Source organism: Dermacentor variabilis, chromosome 7 (genome assembly GCF_050947875.1).
Source record: "Dermacentor variabilis isolate Ectoservices chromosome 7, ASM5094787v1, whole genome shotgun sequence".
Taxonomy (NCBI): domain Eukaryota; kingdom Metazoa; phylum Arthropoda; class Arachnida; order Ixodida; family Ixodidae; genus Dermacentor; species Dermacentor variabilis.
The window spans coordinates 20,160,560-20,177,483 of NC_134574.1; the positions used below are offsets into that span (position 1 = coordinate 20,160,560).

Below are 16,924 nucleotides of genomic sequence, written 5' to 3' on the forward strand. Positions count from 1 at the left end.
CGGCGCTTTAAGCCTTTTGGACATTTGAGCGGCAACGTTCCTGCGCCTGAGTTTCGGCTCTTTTTTCTCATTTTTAACAAATATCGTGATGCTACTATGTTGACACGTTCCAGCTTAGGGCGTACTATTTAAATCGTGTAGTACACTAACCTGCTTATCTCGTTGCAAAGCTAATTGGTGGCCTTGAAATAGCAGTGCGTGCTAAAGGCCGGTTTACGCTCGAGCCCCACGCCACACCATCCACCTGCTCGCACGCATGCGGTCGTGTGAAAATTTGGACATTTCGCAGGCTGGTACACACATTTCGGTTTACACTACATGTCCGAGCCCAGTGTATACCAATGTTTGTGAGGGAGTGTGCGAAATGGGGGGGGGTGCAGTATTCTGCACGACCGACCGCGTCACGGCTCAGGCATAAATCGGCCTTAAATTAACCTGCCCCAAGGCGTGGATAAAGCTGTGCAACTGGTGCCCGGCCTGCACAGTACTCCGCTATCACACCGGTCAGGTGGTGCAGCGCAAGCAAATTTTCTCGAAGTGTGCTGACGTCACCACACGCTCACGTAGTCCAGTAGAACCTTTAAAAAGATTAGTTCTAACAGTTTACGAACATATTTCTTTAAACATTTTAGTAGCACTCCGCAACGATTCACCACGGACTTGCATTGGGACTATGATTTAAAACAAAGAGCCTGATTCCCGAGTTTGTCATATTCGGAATTAATGTGTGTTAGAAAAATTTATCAAAAACTCTCAAGTTACTTCCATTCTAAATATTTTTCGGCAAACAGTACGAGCTGTTGACGTACTGAGGATACATGTCCTTCAGAAAAAGATAGTTTGATGATGTATAGTAAAATATTCTTTACACAAAAGTAACCAGCCTTGTGACGGAGTACTAAAGTTGTTATATAGACAAAAGCTGGAAGAAACACATGTTGGCGGGGCTCTTGAAATGTTCTGTGTGCAAGACTAAAATAGAAGTCTTTAAACGGCGTATTTGAAATATTATTTCTACAAAAGTGAGAAAGAAGTCTTTTAACGGTGTATTTAATATATTCTTCATACAAAAGTAAAAAGGAAGTCTTTTAATGGTGTGTTTAAAATATTCTTTATACAAAAGTAAGAAGGAAGTGTTTTAACGGTGCATTTAAAATATTCTTTATACAAAAGTAAGAAGGAAGTCTTTTAACGGTCTATTTAAAATTTTCTTTGGACAAAAGTAAGAAGGTAGTCTTTTGACGGTGTATTGAAAATATTCATTATAGAAAAAAGGAAGTCTTTTAACGGTGTATTTAAAACATTCTTGATACAAAAGTAAGAAAGAAGTATTTTGACAGTGTATGAACAAATGTTATTAGAGCTTAAATAGACTATCAATAAAGTAAATAGAAAGTTGGTAGAAGTTCTAAATTATGCTAATAGGCATTCTCTTACGGGTAGGTCCTCCTCCGTCTTGAATTTAATCCAGTTTGCAAAGGCCTTTCGATTTTGGAAATCGCGGGGCTCCAACATCTGGTGCAGCTGCGCGTGGTACGAATGAAGTTGCCTCTTCGTAAGTACTCTCCACACTGAATACTTTGACACTCGAGCTTCAGCGCCCACACCACGAACACTTGCATGTGGCTCTGAAGAAAAATTCGACACAATATCTGTCACCACGTCTTTGCCCAAGATCGAAGATGTATGACATTTCTTCGTAAAAGTCCCAGTCTCTCTCAGCCTTTCATATCCACGCACAATCGTCACTGAGATCGGACGCGCACCTGGATGCCAGCGTTGAATTAGCTCAACTGCGCGCCTTCTAAATCGACTCGACGAACCTAGAGCCAAACCCATATCCGCACTTTTCTCATTGGAATAAGCCATATCTGCTGCTCAGTGTTAGTCACAGCCAAACAGCGTTGCTGCGGAGAACACGCAGAGGTAAGGGCACCTGAGGAGCACCGGATATATTGCAGTTCGCTGGGATTGGTTCAAAGGAGGTACATAAGCTATGATCTACTTCCGGTAAACTGGAACAGCCTGCGGGCGCAATGTTTCAAGGACTAAATCGCCAGTCACGCTGAACAAGTGGGAAGCCCGACGCGGCTACCCGATATTGCGACCACGAAGCGGTGCGCACGTGCGGGTCACGAGATCAAACACAAACGTCTGGTAGGCAGTAGGTTCAATTCGGAAACTACTACAAGGTCATTTGTGTACAAAGGCAGAATGGTAACAGCCGTCGTCGCCTCCCATTGTTCGCACGCGCTCCTCCCTTTCCTTCTTTCAAGCAGAATCAGAATGCTGCTTTCGTCTTTTCTTTTTCATGGCCTTAGACGCCTTATTGCTTCGGCAACGCTCGGCCACCAGCATGCATTTGCACCGTCATACGATAAGAGCCGCATACCCAGATACGTACACCAGGCATAACGCCCTGTCGCTGCAGCCGACCTTGTTCTTCCATCGCACACTTGAGAGCAGCACAATAACTGTGCGCAATCGCCCCGTCACGTGGTATATTTTTTTTTTCATATTTTGCGGGCTTTTTTTTTGGAACGCGCAAAAAAGGTCCACGTCAGATATATTGTGTTCGAAAAAAAATTATTCAGAGGTTTGTCAAGGTACTCTACAGCTTTGCCTGTCAGACTCATGGTCTGCAGCTAATACTTAAAAAGTTGATCCCTTGAACGTAACTGATCCTTTGGTTTAGGGGAAAATAAAAAGTGCCAACATTATGCACTCGTTTCAAGTCGCGTCCCGAGTGCCTTTCATTTTTCAAAACCTTGGCTCAAGTTGTGTGGGACAACTGGTCTATCGCTTTCCAGAGCATTGCACGCGTTCCTCAACTAAAATGGGATACCGAACGAGATCAGTACCTAAAACGCTTCTGTTTGGCATCCCCCTATACATTCTAACAAGACATTATTTCTAGCAACATATCTTAAAGTTTCACTACATTTCCATTTGCAGTATCTTCTCACCTACGGTGTCCTGTCGTGGGGAAACGCATAAGCCATACACTTCTCATCAATCGTTAACCTTTAAAACGTGAATGTTAGAACCATCCCTGGCATTAGAACTAAAGAAAGTTGGTTTAGTTGCTCGGGTTCCATCGTGAAAGAAGGTAAGGCGTGCAGACACGCACGCAAGAGAAGAGAACCAGCTGACACAAGTGCCGACTAATAACTGATGGGCGGGCTATTGAGGTAAGGAAAGTAAGCACACTGCGCATGCTCAGGATTGTAGCCTCACCTGTCAATCAGGCACACGCGCAGTACTTCGCGAGAGATAACTGTTTAGGCATTTCTTCTGTATGGATGTTAATCGAAGGGTGGCTCACGCATGCGCTTTTACTACTATTGACATGCCAGGCCTCGACCATTAATAATAATAATAATAATAATAATAATAATAATAATAATAATAATAATAATAATAATAATAATAATAATAATAATGTTTATTTCCCATCACGAAAGATAAAGGATGCTGCAGATAAAAGCTGCACGAATCAACGGCAGCTTCCCAGGGGCCCGTAGCCTCCTCTACAAGGCGGCGGTAAAAAAGGTTACAGGAAGGAACGCCGAAAACATACATAGGCGCCGAAATGGACACAAGAAATGAACACAAAAATCATCCTATGAGAAAGACTACATACCTTATACATAGTATTGCCGTTTTTCAGCATTAGGTTTTTTTTAAATGTCAGTGGTACTTGTGTTGTAATTATTGAGGAGATGGGGCAGGGTGAAGGACAGTTCTTCTGGGGAGTAGTTAGCCCGAGGAGTTATAACATTTCATTTTTCTTTGTGACGGGTAATGTGTACGGAAATGTTCTATTTTAGTGACGATAAGTCACGTAGAAACATTCTATTTTCAAGTACTTCACGTTTGAAGGCTAGTGTTAGCTTATAGTTATAAAAATATTTTACTGGTATAATGTGTATTTTTTAAAAAGAACTGTGTGTATGGCTGTTATATGGTAAGTTATAGAGCAGTCTGACAAATTTTTTTCTGGAGGACAAAAGTTTCTGTAAGTTAGTTTGAATAGTTGTGACCCAAACCAGTAAACAGCAATTTAGATGAGAGTAAAAAAGCGAATTATGAAGAAGAAGTTTGATCTTGAATGGCAGATATGTTCTTAGGCGAGATAAGACGCCAACTACACGAATTATTTTTGTCAAAATATAACAGCTTTTGCATTATTAACATTTATTTTGAGCTGGTTTGCTATTGACCATATTTTTCAGGTCTATAAGGAGGAAGTTTGCTGCACTTACCAGTTCATTACAATCTGGAGCTGTTATAAAAATACTGGCGTCATCCGCATATATAATATATTTTCGTTTTGTACAGATATTTGTAAGGTCGCTGACGTAAATATTAAAGAGCAGTGAACCCAGAATTAGACGCGTTTCTTGGCTCTTGTGCCTGTATAAACAGTGCATTCATAGAATTTTGGCGTGAATTCATATTATCGACAATGCAAAGAAAGATTAGATAGAAATCCTCCGGCTAACGGCCTGCTAATGCTCCATTATTCTCTGATTAATACAACAGCCTATCTGCCCTAAGTAAAAGCGGCCGCAGCTGAAAGGCACAATACATACCACAGCACTACGGTAGTCCGTAAATTTGTTCGTATATTTTACAAAGCAACTGTCTCCCCACCTTCTGTCTTTCAAATGCTCATTGTTTTTCTGCATGAAATAATAATATTAGGGCCGCTGGTATTCCATGCATCTGTTCCCTATCTCACAGGTTAAAGGAAGTGGGAAGTAGATGCGGTGTTAACATTGTCTTCATGGCTGCCATTTAGCCAGGTGAGATTTGGGCCGACGTGCAGGTGATGATGGCGAGCTGCCGCATGCATTGCGTAGTTGCCCAAACACGCGTGTCCCCACATTTGCTGAACATAAGGAACCAATGAAGGATAGTTTCACATCTACATTTTGGGACGATGAATGGCGTGATTTTGCCTTCAATTTATTCGCATGCACTCGCAAGCGGTCGCTGAGGCAACGAGCGGTCTGTCCGATGCAGAAGCAGCCGCAGGACGTGGCGACCTCGTGGAGAAAATTACTTGCGCACACTGTGAACCTTTAGGCCGTTACAGTGTCGGCTAAAAGCGACAAGTACAGTGACAACACACTTCGTAAGTAAGAGAATGAATAACCAATAAGAACAAATAAACAATATGTACGGACAAATAGTAAAAAGATTAAAGAATCTGTAGCAAGCATATGGAAAAAAGGGGCAGGCTCGATATGTATGAACACACACACACACACATATATATATATATATATATATATATATATATATATATATGAAGTAAATATGAAGTAAAAGTGAAAAGATTCCAGCGGCATCAGACACACGGAGTACAGCACGTTCACAATACATTCAATGTAGATTCAAATATTTCTATAGTACGTCCTTCACTTAACGATGCAATTAAATCTTTCCCTACTTGAATTGTTTTCAGGAAGATGGAGGGAGGCATAGGCTGTAAGATGCAATTCAAGTTCATGGAAAAGACCATCCCTGATTCTCCCTCATGTTCTACCTCCTTGTCTTGTTGGGTGCGGTGTACTGTCGATCTTGAAATGATTTTTAGTAACAGTAAGAACAACTCTAGTCGAGCTGCACGCCACCTATAGGCTAGTGTCAGCAAGTTTTGCTGGCATAGCATTTCGCAAGCAGAGTGTGTGAAGGCGCGCCTGCCAAGCATAAACTTGTCATATCTGCGTTGCACCTTTACCAGTTTATGAATCTTTCTATGCTGAACAGGCTCCTATACAACACTCGTAATTTCAAAGGTTCGCCTGACATATGTCAGATATGCCGTCAATTTTGTTCACTGGGATGCAGACTTGCAGCTTCCTCTGCAGAAACCCTACCTCCTTTTCCACGTTTTTACAGACATCCGCAATGTTGTCTTTCCAAGATAAGGTTTTGTCGTATTTAGGCCAAGGTTAAGGCTAAGGAAGTTAAAATTAAATTATGGGGCTTTAGGTGCCAAAACCACTTTCTGATTATGAGGCACGGAAATTTAGACCACCTGGGGTTCTTTACCGTGCACCTAAATCTAAGTACACGGGCGTTTTCGCGTTTCGCCTCCATCGAAATGCGGCCGCCGTGGCCGGCATCCGATACCGCGACCTCGTGCTCAGCAGCCCAACACCATAGCCACTGAGCAACCACGGTGGGTAGCTAAGGAAGTTAATCATCAAGCATAAGATGGCTGACATAAGGAAGTAAAATATGGATAGAACTGAGCATGCTCTCAGGAAAGGAGGAAACCTAACAGCAGTGCAGAAGAAACTAGAAACAGGCAAGAATCGGATGTATGCGCTAAGAGACAAACCCGGCAATTTCTTTACTAATATGGGTAAGATAGCTCAAGTGGCTGAGGAGTTCTATAGAGATTTATAAAGCACCAGTCGCACCCACGACGACAATGGAAGAGAGAATAGTCTAGAGGAAAGTGACATCCCACACTTAACGCCGAAAGATGTAAAGAAAGCCTTGGGAGCTATGCAAAGGGGGAAGGCAGCTAGGGAGGATCAGGAAACAGGAGATTTGTTGAAGGATGCTGGGCAGATTGTTCTAGAAAAACTGGCCACCCTGTATACGCAATGCCTCATGACCTCGAGCGTGCCGTAATCTTGGAAGAACGCCAACGTAATCTTAATCTATTTGAAGGGGGACACCAAAGACTTGAAAAATTATAAACCGATCAGCTTACTGTCCGTTGCCTACAAATTATTTAATAAAGTAATCGCAAATAGAATGAGGAACACCTTAGACTTCTTTCAACCAAAGGACCAGGCAGGATTTCGTAAAGGCTACTCAAAAATAGACCATATGTATTTATTTATTCAATTATTTATCATACCCTCAGGGCCATTACGGCATTATAGAGGGGCGTGGTTACACGCAAAACGGGTAAATTCAACAAACAGGAGTTACTAGCGCAGAAAATTATGTATATAATTATGTATAAACAAAACTATTTAACAAATGGCACCTAGATATACAATGTTAGCAAAGGCGTTTGTGAGTACAGGTTGAACAATATGAAAAAAAGGTTCCTAGTTATACAGTGCTAGCTATGCCATTCTTGAATAATAGGTGATCTGCGATAGTGGCTATCGAGGCGGGGAGGTGATTCCACTCATTGGAAGTGTGTGGTACAAATGACTGCAAAAAAGCGTTGGATCTGAAAAACGAAATGCCGACCTTATGAATGTGGTCAGGTCTGGGCGATACATACGGAGGCGGAGAAATAAGTTTGTTGCGTAGCAGCGGGTGATGAAATAATTTATGAAAAAGGCACAAAGGGAACAATTTTCGACGTAATGACAAGGACGGTAGGTTAAGGCTAGATTTCATGGCACTGATACTCGCGGTTCTATTATAGTTAGAAAGAATGAAACGAGTTGAGTTATTCTGAACCATTTCCAGTGAGTGCATTAGGTTTACTTGACCTGGATCCCAGATTGAAGCAGCATACTCAAGTTTAGGTCGTATTAGAGTTTTATAGAGGATTAATTTTAAGGAAGAAAGTGCGTCGTAAGTAACCTAGCATCCTGTTAGCGTTACTTATTATATGGGTGATGGGTGATTCACACTATGAGTCAGGTGGTAGAGAAATGTGCGGAATATAACTAACGCTTATATATAGCTTTAATTTATTACGAGAGAGCGTTTGATTCAGTCTAAACCTCAGCAATCATGGATGCATTACGGAATCAGGGTGTAGACGAGCCTTATGTAAAAATACTGAAAGATATCTATAGCGGCTCCACAGCCACCGTAGACCTCCATGAAGAAAGCAACAAAATCCCAATAAAGAAAGGCGTCAGACAGGGAGATACGATCTCTCCAATGTTATTCACAGCGTGTTTACAGAAGGTATTCAGAGACCTGGATTGGGAAGAATTGGCGATAAGAGTTGACGGAGAAAACCTCAGTAACTTGCGATTCGCTGATGATATTGCCTTGCTGAGTGCTGAGTAACTAGGGGACCAATTGCAATGCATGCTCACTGATCTGGACAGGCAAAGCAGTTGAGTGGGTCTAAAGATTAATCTGCAGAAAACCAAAGTAAAGCTTAACAGTATCGAAAGAGAACAGCAGTTTGTGATAGGTAGCGAGGCACTGGAAGTAGCAAAGGAATACATTTACTTAACGCAGGTAGTTACAACAGACCCGGATCACGAGACTGAAATAATAAGAAGAATAAGAATGGGCTGCGGTGCGTTGGCAGGCATTTTCAGATCATGAACAGCAGGTCGTCATTATCCCTCAAGAGTAAAGTGTATAACAGCTGTGTCTTACCAGTATTCACGTACGAGGCAGGTACCTGGAGGATAACGAAAAGGGTTCTACTTTAATTGAGGACGAGGCAATGATCTATGGAAAAAAGAATGATGGGTGTAACGTTAAGGGATAAGAAAAGAGCAGATTGGGTGAGGGAACAAACGCTAGTTAATGACATCTTAGTTGAAATCAAGAGAGAGGAATGGGGGGGACGTGGGCGGGACATGTAATGAGGATGGAAGATAGCCGATGTTCATTAAGGGTTACGGACTGGATTCCAAGGGAAGGGAAGCGTAGCAGGGGGCGGCAGAAAGTTAGGCGGGCGGATGAGATTAAGAAGTTTGCAGGGACAACATGGCCACAATTAGCACATGACCTGGGTAGTTGGAGAAGTATGGGAGAGGCCTTTGTCCTGCAGTGGCCGTATCCAGGCTGATGATGATGATGATTATGACTTAAAACGGTCAACTGTGGGAAGTACTGCGAATACTGCATAAACATGTTTAAGCACATACTTTACTTTGTTATGCATCATACAAAGTAAACGGCAACTAAATTTCCATTGGCTGTGACGCTACATGACGAGCGCACCTCGACGGATCCGAGAGGGTGAAAGGAAACACCTGCTGTTTCGATAGCGCGCCACGTGTTGCGTAGGGGAGAGTGCATCCCCGCGATGCCATGCTAAGGCCGAAACAAAACGCGCCAAGCGCTGACTAAGCGTTTCGACACGCACGCTTGCCCGCGAGGAGTGCATAACTCGAAGGACCAACCAGCGGCGTTCAATGGGACCATAATGCTTTCGCATGCACATCTTATAAGAAGTTTAGAACGACAGAAAGCTGAGCTAGTTGGTAAGGATTCATTATGCATAAGAAGTGCCTACGTGTTATTGTTTATAACGTTTATTGTTTATACGTGTTAGTTTTATTGCAATAGCGATTATATGGACACTCCAGGCGCATTTCTGCCGTCGCCATCGCCGTGAGGTTCCGTATGAGTGAAGATGATAGTGATCTAAAGAAAGGAAGGACGCTTGATTCTGCAACCCGTGAGGGGGCACGGCGAAACGTTGTCATGGGAGAGGGAGTGGGAAGTGAAAGATGATAGAGAAAGAGGGAGAATTTGGCCTAATAGACTCCACTATGCGCGACAGGTGGCAGTCCTCAGTAAGGTTGCCAGCGTTGTAGCGGGCGCTTATAGGGTGTCTATTCCCGTGGAACTTATAAACTCCAGCAGGCTTCGCAGCGCACGGAGCTGTGGACACACCAAGAACAGCAGGTCAGTCTCTGTGGCCGCTGGAAGGCCGTGGCGTCTGTAGGTGTTGATCACTCTGGAGCGTTCCTGCGCTAGGGATCGGCAGGAACAGAGAAGGTGCTCCATAGTCTCGGGGTCTCCGCACCTCTTGCAGCCAGGTGACGTGGCGCGGGCCTTGGCGCACAGCCGGGCCGCAGTCCAGGTGCAGCCAGTCCGCAAGCGCAGGAGTGTGGAACGGTCTCTTCTGGAGAGGCCGTTCTCTGGAAGCAGCTTGGGGGCCCTGCAACTAGCCACTCGGGGGTCCGGGTGAATGAAGGTGAGCAGGCACCGTAGCCGATGTCTCGTGTAGTCCGAAGCCGCTACCACTCTGGCAACTGGGACTACATCATGATGGGCACCTTTGGCGTACGTATGCGCCTCCTCGTTACCGGCTACCCGGACATGTGAGGGCAGCTAGTGGAAGGATATTGGGATTCTAGCGGTGGCTAGAGCCGTTAACTTGGCAAACAGCAGCACCACTGTAAGTCCTGCCCACCGTGGGTTGACGAGGGCCTGGAGCGCTGGCTTGGAGTCGCACACCACCGCCACCGGCTGCTGGGGAGGGTGCTCAGCAAGAAGGCCGGCAGCCAGATGCAGCCCCGCGAGCTCAGCTGCAGTAGAGCTTGCTGTTAACGGGAGCCTACACTGTCTGTGACAGGCGAGAGTTGGAACTGTGCATGCCACTGCTGCCGACCCGCTGGGGAGGACTGAACCATCCGTGAACACCAGCAGGTGTCCTTCCAACTCCTCCTGGAGCTTGCAGGCTGCCGCCTGCTGCAGGGCTGCGGTTGGTGCTCTCCGCTTGGCTATCCCCTTGAGGCAGAGGTGCACGTCCGGAGGTCCGTGATGGGGAGGAGGAAGAGTCACTGCCGCATGTAGTTGGGGAACTGTCTCCTCACACAGGCGACACAGGCTGCCCATACGTGAAGCCGGCAGGCTCCGGAGCCGCTCTAGGAGAGCCTGGCGGTCTGGTGCGCGATGTAGCCTGTCAATATGCCCCAGTCCCCGTTGCAGCATGACCAGTGACAGTGACCATTCGCCGGCCTCAGCCAGTGTTGCGGCGATCTTGGAGGGCCTTGGAAGCCCCAGGACATTTCTGATGGCAGTCCTGTGGAGAACCTCTAGTTGTCCTTTCCTGGCATGCGTCAGGGAAACCAGCGGCCGAACATACAAGGACGATGTTGCTGCAGCTTTGTTCAGGCGCAGCGCTCACTTGGTGCAGCATCCTCGGCCTCGTTGAAGGAGTCGGGCCACGGCTGCATGTAATCGGCGCACCTTGGCGCTGAGGGCCTTAGTAGCCGGAATCCGCGTCAGCAGGTGGTCTATGGTGAGGCCAAGGTACGCCACTGTCTGCTCCCACGGAAGGGGGTCGGTGCCGATTCTCAACTGGCGGACGCTGAGGCGGCAGGCAGCCCTCGGGTGCATCAGTACGGCCTCCGTCTTTGTAGGAGATACGGTTAAGCCGATGCTCCCGAAGAATGTTGTCACCGCGTCCAGGGCCACCTGCAGTGAATTCCGGACGTCTGGAAGGCACCGCCTTGGTCCCCGGACCCAGAGTGTGACATCATCAGCGTAGATGGAGCACTGTGTGTGGTACCGGGTGTCTGCCGGTAGTGCGGCTGGCAGACCTGCCAGGGCTGCATTGAACAGAAACGCGCTCAGCACCGATTCCTGCGGCACGCCGGTGGCGATAGCTCGAGGGGCGCTGAGCGCCTGGCCCACTCGTACTCGGAACGTTCTTCCCGTAAGAAAGGCAGAGACAAAGCGCCTGAGGCTGTCTGTGATCCCGAGGATATCTAAGGAGGCCTCGATGAACTCGTGGGGCAGGCTGTCAAAGGCGCTCTGCACGTCAAGCAGCACGAGAAAGGCCACGTCACCACTATTCTTTGCATCCTCCAGTGTGGCCACGACGTCGGTGATGGAGTCGGCAGTGCAGCGGTGGCGCCTGAAGTCTGTCTGCTGCTTCGGGAAGTAGTGCACCTGCGCGGTGATCCACTCCTTGCCTGCCAGGACAATCCTCTCTATCACCTTACAGGCGGCAGAGGTCAGAGACACTGGCCTGTACGAGGAGGGTGCCGCCGCAGGTTTCCGTGGCTTAAGGACTGGCGCTACCACCATGGTGAGCCAGCTGTCTGGGAGAGCCCCAGTGCTCCAGATGGTGTTGAAATACTCCAGGAGATGATCTTGCTCTGCATCTTGCAGGTTCCGAAGCATGTGGAACGTGATTCCATCCGCTCCAGGAGCGCTCCGTCGCTTGCTTTGTCCTAGCGCGGCCTACAGCTCATGCACCCGGATGGGCTCGCAGCAAAGAGCATTAATCTGCTCGAGCACCCATTCCGGATGGTGACAAGTGGGGGGGGGGAGGTACCGAGTCCCAGTAGCTGGCGGAGGCAGGACTCGTTGTACCAGGGGCCGGGCGGTAAACCGGTCGCCTAGCAACTCCGCCAGAGTAGATGCGGAGATGCCCAGGGAAATGGCTGCTGAGAGCACCTGTCGCTGTACACGAGGTCCAATCAGCAAGGACCTCAGAAGGCGCCAGGCACGAGCTCCATCCGGCGCCCTGATGATCGTGGCACAGATGTCCTGCCAGCTTTGGCGCCTGCGTTGCCAGAAGTGTCGTCTGCAGGCGGCGTCGATGCGACACGTATGAGTTAAAGCGTGTGAGGGTGGTGAGGGTGAGCCGGCGAACGCGAGGTGAAGTCGACTAGAGCGGTCAGCTCAGGATGGGATTCCATCTATTTTCGCCTTTTGAGAGTGATCGTTTGCTGTGACCTGAATTTCGATGACTTCACGAGGTTCGACAACCTGTGGGGACACTGTGGATACCAAACTTTCCGGTGAGCACCTCGCCAAACCTTTGTGACGGGCCCAAATGTGTGTGAAGTATGAACGCTAACGGCGGTGGTGAGGCGGCGGCCGCTGGTACGCGGAACGCGTCGGTAACGCGGCCGCAACAGATGGCGACGCTTACGCCGACTCCAGCTACGGAAGCGCCGAGAACGCCGACGACAATGTTTAACAATGCAGCAGGCCCCGAGAAAACACCCAACGCGCAACTCAGCTCCTCGGACGTGGACCGAGATGAGATGGAATACCAAGAAACCGTTAATGAGGATAGAATCGTCCCCCAGAGTACCGAAGAAACTGGCGGACCCCATGGACGCCAAGACGACGATGGAGATTGGCATACGATTTTGACCATGCGCCAAAAGAAGGCGCTCGCACGAGCGGGCAAAAGGCCATTTTCCACGAGGGTGGCTACGAATCATCGGGAGCATGGTCCAAGCCCCGAGTACAATCAGCGAAGAAAAAGAAATCCAAGACAAGGCGGCTTCCACCACTGCCTAAGGACGACATTAAAGTGATTGTGCGTCCTCACCAAGGTCTCCCTATCAGGGAACTCACGGCGCCCCAGATAACAGAAGCAGATATAAACGCCTGCCAAGGAAAAGTGAATGGCAACCTGTTCCTGCTGAGATTGAAACCAGGATCAAACATTTTTATTATCTCAACCCCTACCGAAGAGGTGGCGGATATTGCAAGAATTACAGGCCTCACCTTAAACGGTCGCCTGCATGCAGTGAGTGCGTACGCAGCAGTAGGCGACGACTAAAGAAAGGAGTGATACATGGCGTCACTCCCCACACAAGCCGTGAAACCCTGCTAGCCAACCTACGTGTTCTTACGCAAGGCGTCGATATAGTAAGACCTAGGATGTTGGGTGAAACGAAAACAGCGGTAATTACCTTCTTTGGCCCCATCATACCGCGATACGTCTATTATATGGGAGGGGAGCTACCCTGCTTCCCATACAAGAATACCATACAATTCTGCAAGACCTGCAAGCAAACGGGTCACAGAACAGACGTCAGCCCGAACCCCCACCTGCCGGTGTGTCACAACTGCGGCACTCGGGAACCACAACAAGACCACGACTGCAACGCTGTTTGCGCCACCTGCGGAGAAGAGCATCTCACGGGATTCAAGGAGTGTAAACGTCGTTTCAAGCTGCCACCACAGCGACCGCAGCCAAAATCACCAAACCGGATGGCCGGCAAAACGCCAGGCAAGACAATCAAGTCCTCGTCACCAAAACGGAGATGGTCTGACACAGACGATACGGCCGATGACGACTGGCCTCCACTGCGGACTCAAAGGGACATTCCAACGTCGCAACCCCAAATTCGAAAATCAAGATCACAAGAACGACAGAAGAATCGAGACCAAGGGCTATCTGACCATTGCGCCTTCAGACACCACCGAATGTCCTGATCCCCTACCCCATTCCGGACTTCATTGGCAGTAGGAGACTCGACCCAACACAAGGTGAGCTGGGCGGGGATGGCACGTAAAGGGGCTCCAATAACCGCCAACCCTGAGCACCAAAGAATCCTTTCTGAAAATCGTCAGCTTAAACAAACAGTAGATGAACTTAAAATCGAGATGGCAACGCTGAAGGCACAGTTTCAGAATACCAAAATTGGGCAAGCTAAACCAGCACAAGGGGATAAACCTGCCGCCCAACAAACAACAATTAGCAACATTTAAAGAACGATGAATCAGGTAGTAGAATAAAAAAATTGGAGGACGCTTAAGCTTCGCCTTTAAGAGCGGAACGCGACAGCGTTCCCGTCGACCCGCCAAGGGGTGTAAGACAATGGGCTACGGCGCAGCGACTACGCGCCCCGCATCGGACGCGGTGAGCGTCGAGCAACGCAGCGTTCGGCGCGACAACGAAATGTGCGCCTGAGCAAGCGACGCACGCCTGAGCCTTAGAAACAGCTCGTTTCTAAGGCAACACCGCGTTCACTAGAGGCGCTTTTGTACCGCTTTGAAGCATCGAACTCGTGGCTCAGTGGTAACGTCTCCGTCTCACACTCCGGAGACCCTGGTTCGATTCCCACCCAGCCCATCTTGGAAGTTGCTTTTTATTTATTAAGTGCCTGCCGTGATTTATCGCTCACGGCCAACGCCGCGGACGCCGACACCGACACCGACGCCGACGACACCGGCTTTTCTGCGACACGAGCTCCTTAACGCTATCGCGTTAATACAGGTTCTGCAAACGTTTCAACAGCAATCATTTGCTCAGGTACAGAACCACAAAGTTTATGTGGACGAACAAATGTTTAAACTGCAGCAAACATCACATAAAAGAGCCAGCAGTAACCCCGGACCGCCGACGGCGAGAAAGGTAAAAAACTGGGCTGTTTCCGATTCCACGGATACCGAAATCGTAGCTAACCATGGCCAGTAAAGCAACCCGAACCACGGACACCGCTGAGATATGGCAATGGAACTGCCGCTCTTTTCAGAAAAGAGCGGCAGTGCAAGCTTATTTAGACGCCGCCATTATTCAACCGGACTTCATCTGTCTTCAGGAAGTTGGAAAGGGAGTAGTGAAGCTTAGAGGCTACTACACCTTTCAAAATTCCTTGTATCCTAGAGTAGCGACGGCGACGCTGGTGCTTAAGAATATCGCGGCCGGTGACCACTATTGTCCCCAATGCTCAACGGAGCACGAATTTATCGAATTACACATTACAAAACGGAGTAAAAGCAAAACGTTTATTGGCAACGTGTACAGCCCACCAAAAGAACGGCAGACTGCGCTTCCCGAGATGCTTGAATGGGCACTTGGACATCTGGAAGAAAAAGACAGGTTTATTTTAGTCGGGGATTTTAATGCACCTCACACCAATTGGGGTTATAGGACAAATACAAGAAAGGGCAGAAATCTAATAGAAGCAGTAGAAAAATATAACATGCAACTAGAGACCTTAACCCTCGCTCCCACAAGACTTGGAAATAGCGTCTGCGGAGACACGTACCCAGACCTCACCTTTACATTTAACGTAAGAGAGGGACAGTGGAGGAACCTGGATGAAAATCTGGGAAGTGACCATTATATTACTAGTTACTCCACTACGACTCCCAAATTAAAGAAAGCCTTTCAGAAACGCGAAGCTTACAGACTGAACTGCATATAGACATTACCCGACCCCTCAGCATCCAATAGATACAATAGAAGAATGGGTAGACGAAATGATGCAGGCATACCAAACTAACACAAAGCACGTCGTGCTCAGCGAAAAAAACACCGGTAGTGGATCCCCACCTCGTCCATATGTGGGAAGGCAGGCGAAGTCTTACTAAACGATGGAAGAGACAGCGCTTGAACAGAAAGCTCAGAGGTAGAATAGAACAACTGACAGAACAAGCAAATGAGTATGCTAGGCAACTACAAGCGAACAACTGGATACAATTTTGTGAGTTGTTACGAGGAACGCTCACAGCAACCAAAATATGGGCAATTTTGCGGAGCATGCGTGACCCATACAATACAAAACAATCACTACTAGAGCATTACGCACATTGGTAGGAGAATTTAAGGGGGATGACGCATCCTTGATCCAAACCCTGGCAGACAGATACATCGGGACAGGAGGAGATAACATCGATGAGAGAGTACAAAGGCATGGACAATCCCAAGCTTGATGCACCCGTAAAAACAAGAAGTATATGCCGCCGCTCTAGCATTAAAACGTAACTCAGCCCCAGGCGAGGACGGCATCACGAATGCTATGTTAAGAAATATGAGTGATTAGCAGCTGGAACGCCTAACCCAATACTTCAATGAGAAAATCTGGCAATCGGGAGAACTTCCTAATTAATGGAAAGAAGCGACCATCATCTTAATACCTAAACTGGGGAAAGCAAGAACATTGCAGAATCTCAGGCCAGTATCTCTAACCTCCTGCTTAGGCAAACTTTTCGGAAAGGTCCTTCATATCAGGCTTACCAGCTATATCGAAGGGCACGAACTTCTCTCGCACAACATGTACGGCTTCAGACAACGTTTTTCTACACAAGACATTATCATAAGGCTACGAGATGACGTGCTGAAAAATATCCCTACAGGGGGAGAGAACATCATAGCAGCGCTTGACTTAAAAAGCGCTTTTGATACGATCTCCCATACCCTCATACTAGAAGAGCTCGAAAGAATGGGCTGTGGAATTAAGATCCACAATTACATCCGCTCTTTCCTTACTGGACGTAAAGCCACCATAGGTATGGAAAATATTCGATCTTCCAAACTTCCAATGCCTAACAGAGGCACACCACAGGGTGCCATCCTTTCACCACTTCTATCTAATGTCGCAATGAACCGCTTGGCACGACAACTAGAGAAAATTAACGACCTCAATTTCGTGTTTTACGCAGACGACATCACCTTATGGGCCTGCAAAGGCTCGTTAGGGCAAAAAGCTCAAACTGTCCAGGAGGCTCGACTCGGTCAAGGACTTCGTAG

At 47.6% G+C, this 16,924-nt stretch overlaps 1 protein-coding gene across 1 annotated transcript; it reads right to left on the minus strand.

Annotated features, from left to right (window-relative positions):
* Positions 1 to 9,510: 9,510 nt before the first annotated feature.
* On the minus strand, positions 9,511 to 11,823 carry LOC142588562 (uncharacterized). The gene is made up of 3 exons (XM_075700402.1): positions 10,823 to 11,823; positions 10,087 to 10,744; positions 9,511 to 10,023 (listed from the first exon to the last, which is right to left on the minus strand). Exons 1-3 carry the CDS (start codon positions 11,821 to 11,823, stop codon positions 9,511 to 9,513), a joined length of 2,172 nt encoding a protein of 723 aa, XP_075556517.1.
* Positions 11,824 to 16,924: the final 5,101 nt, after the last annotated feature.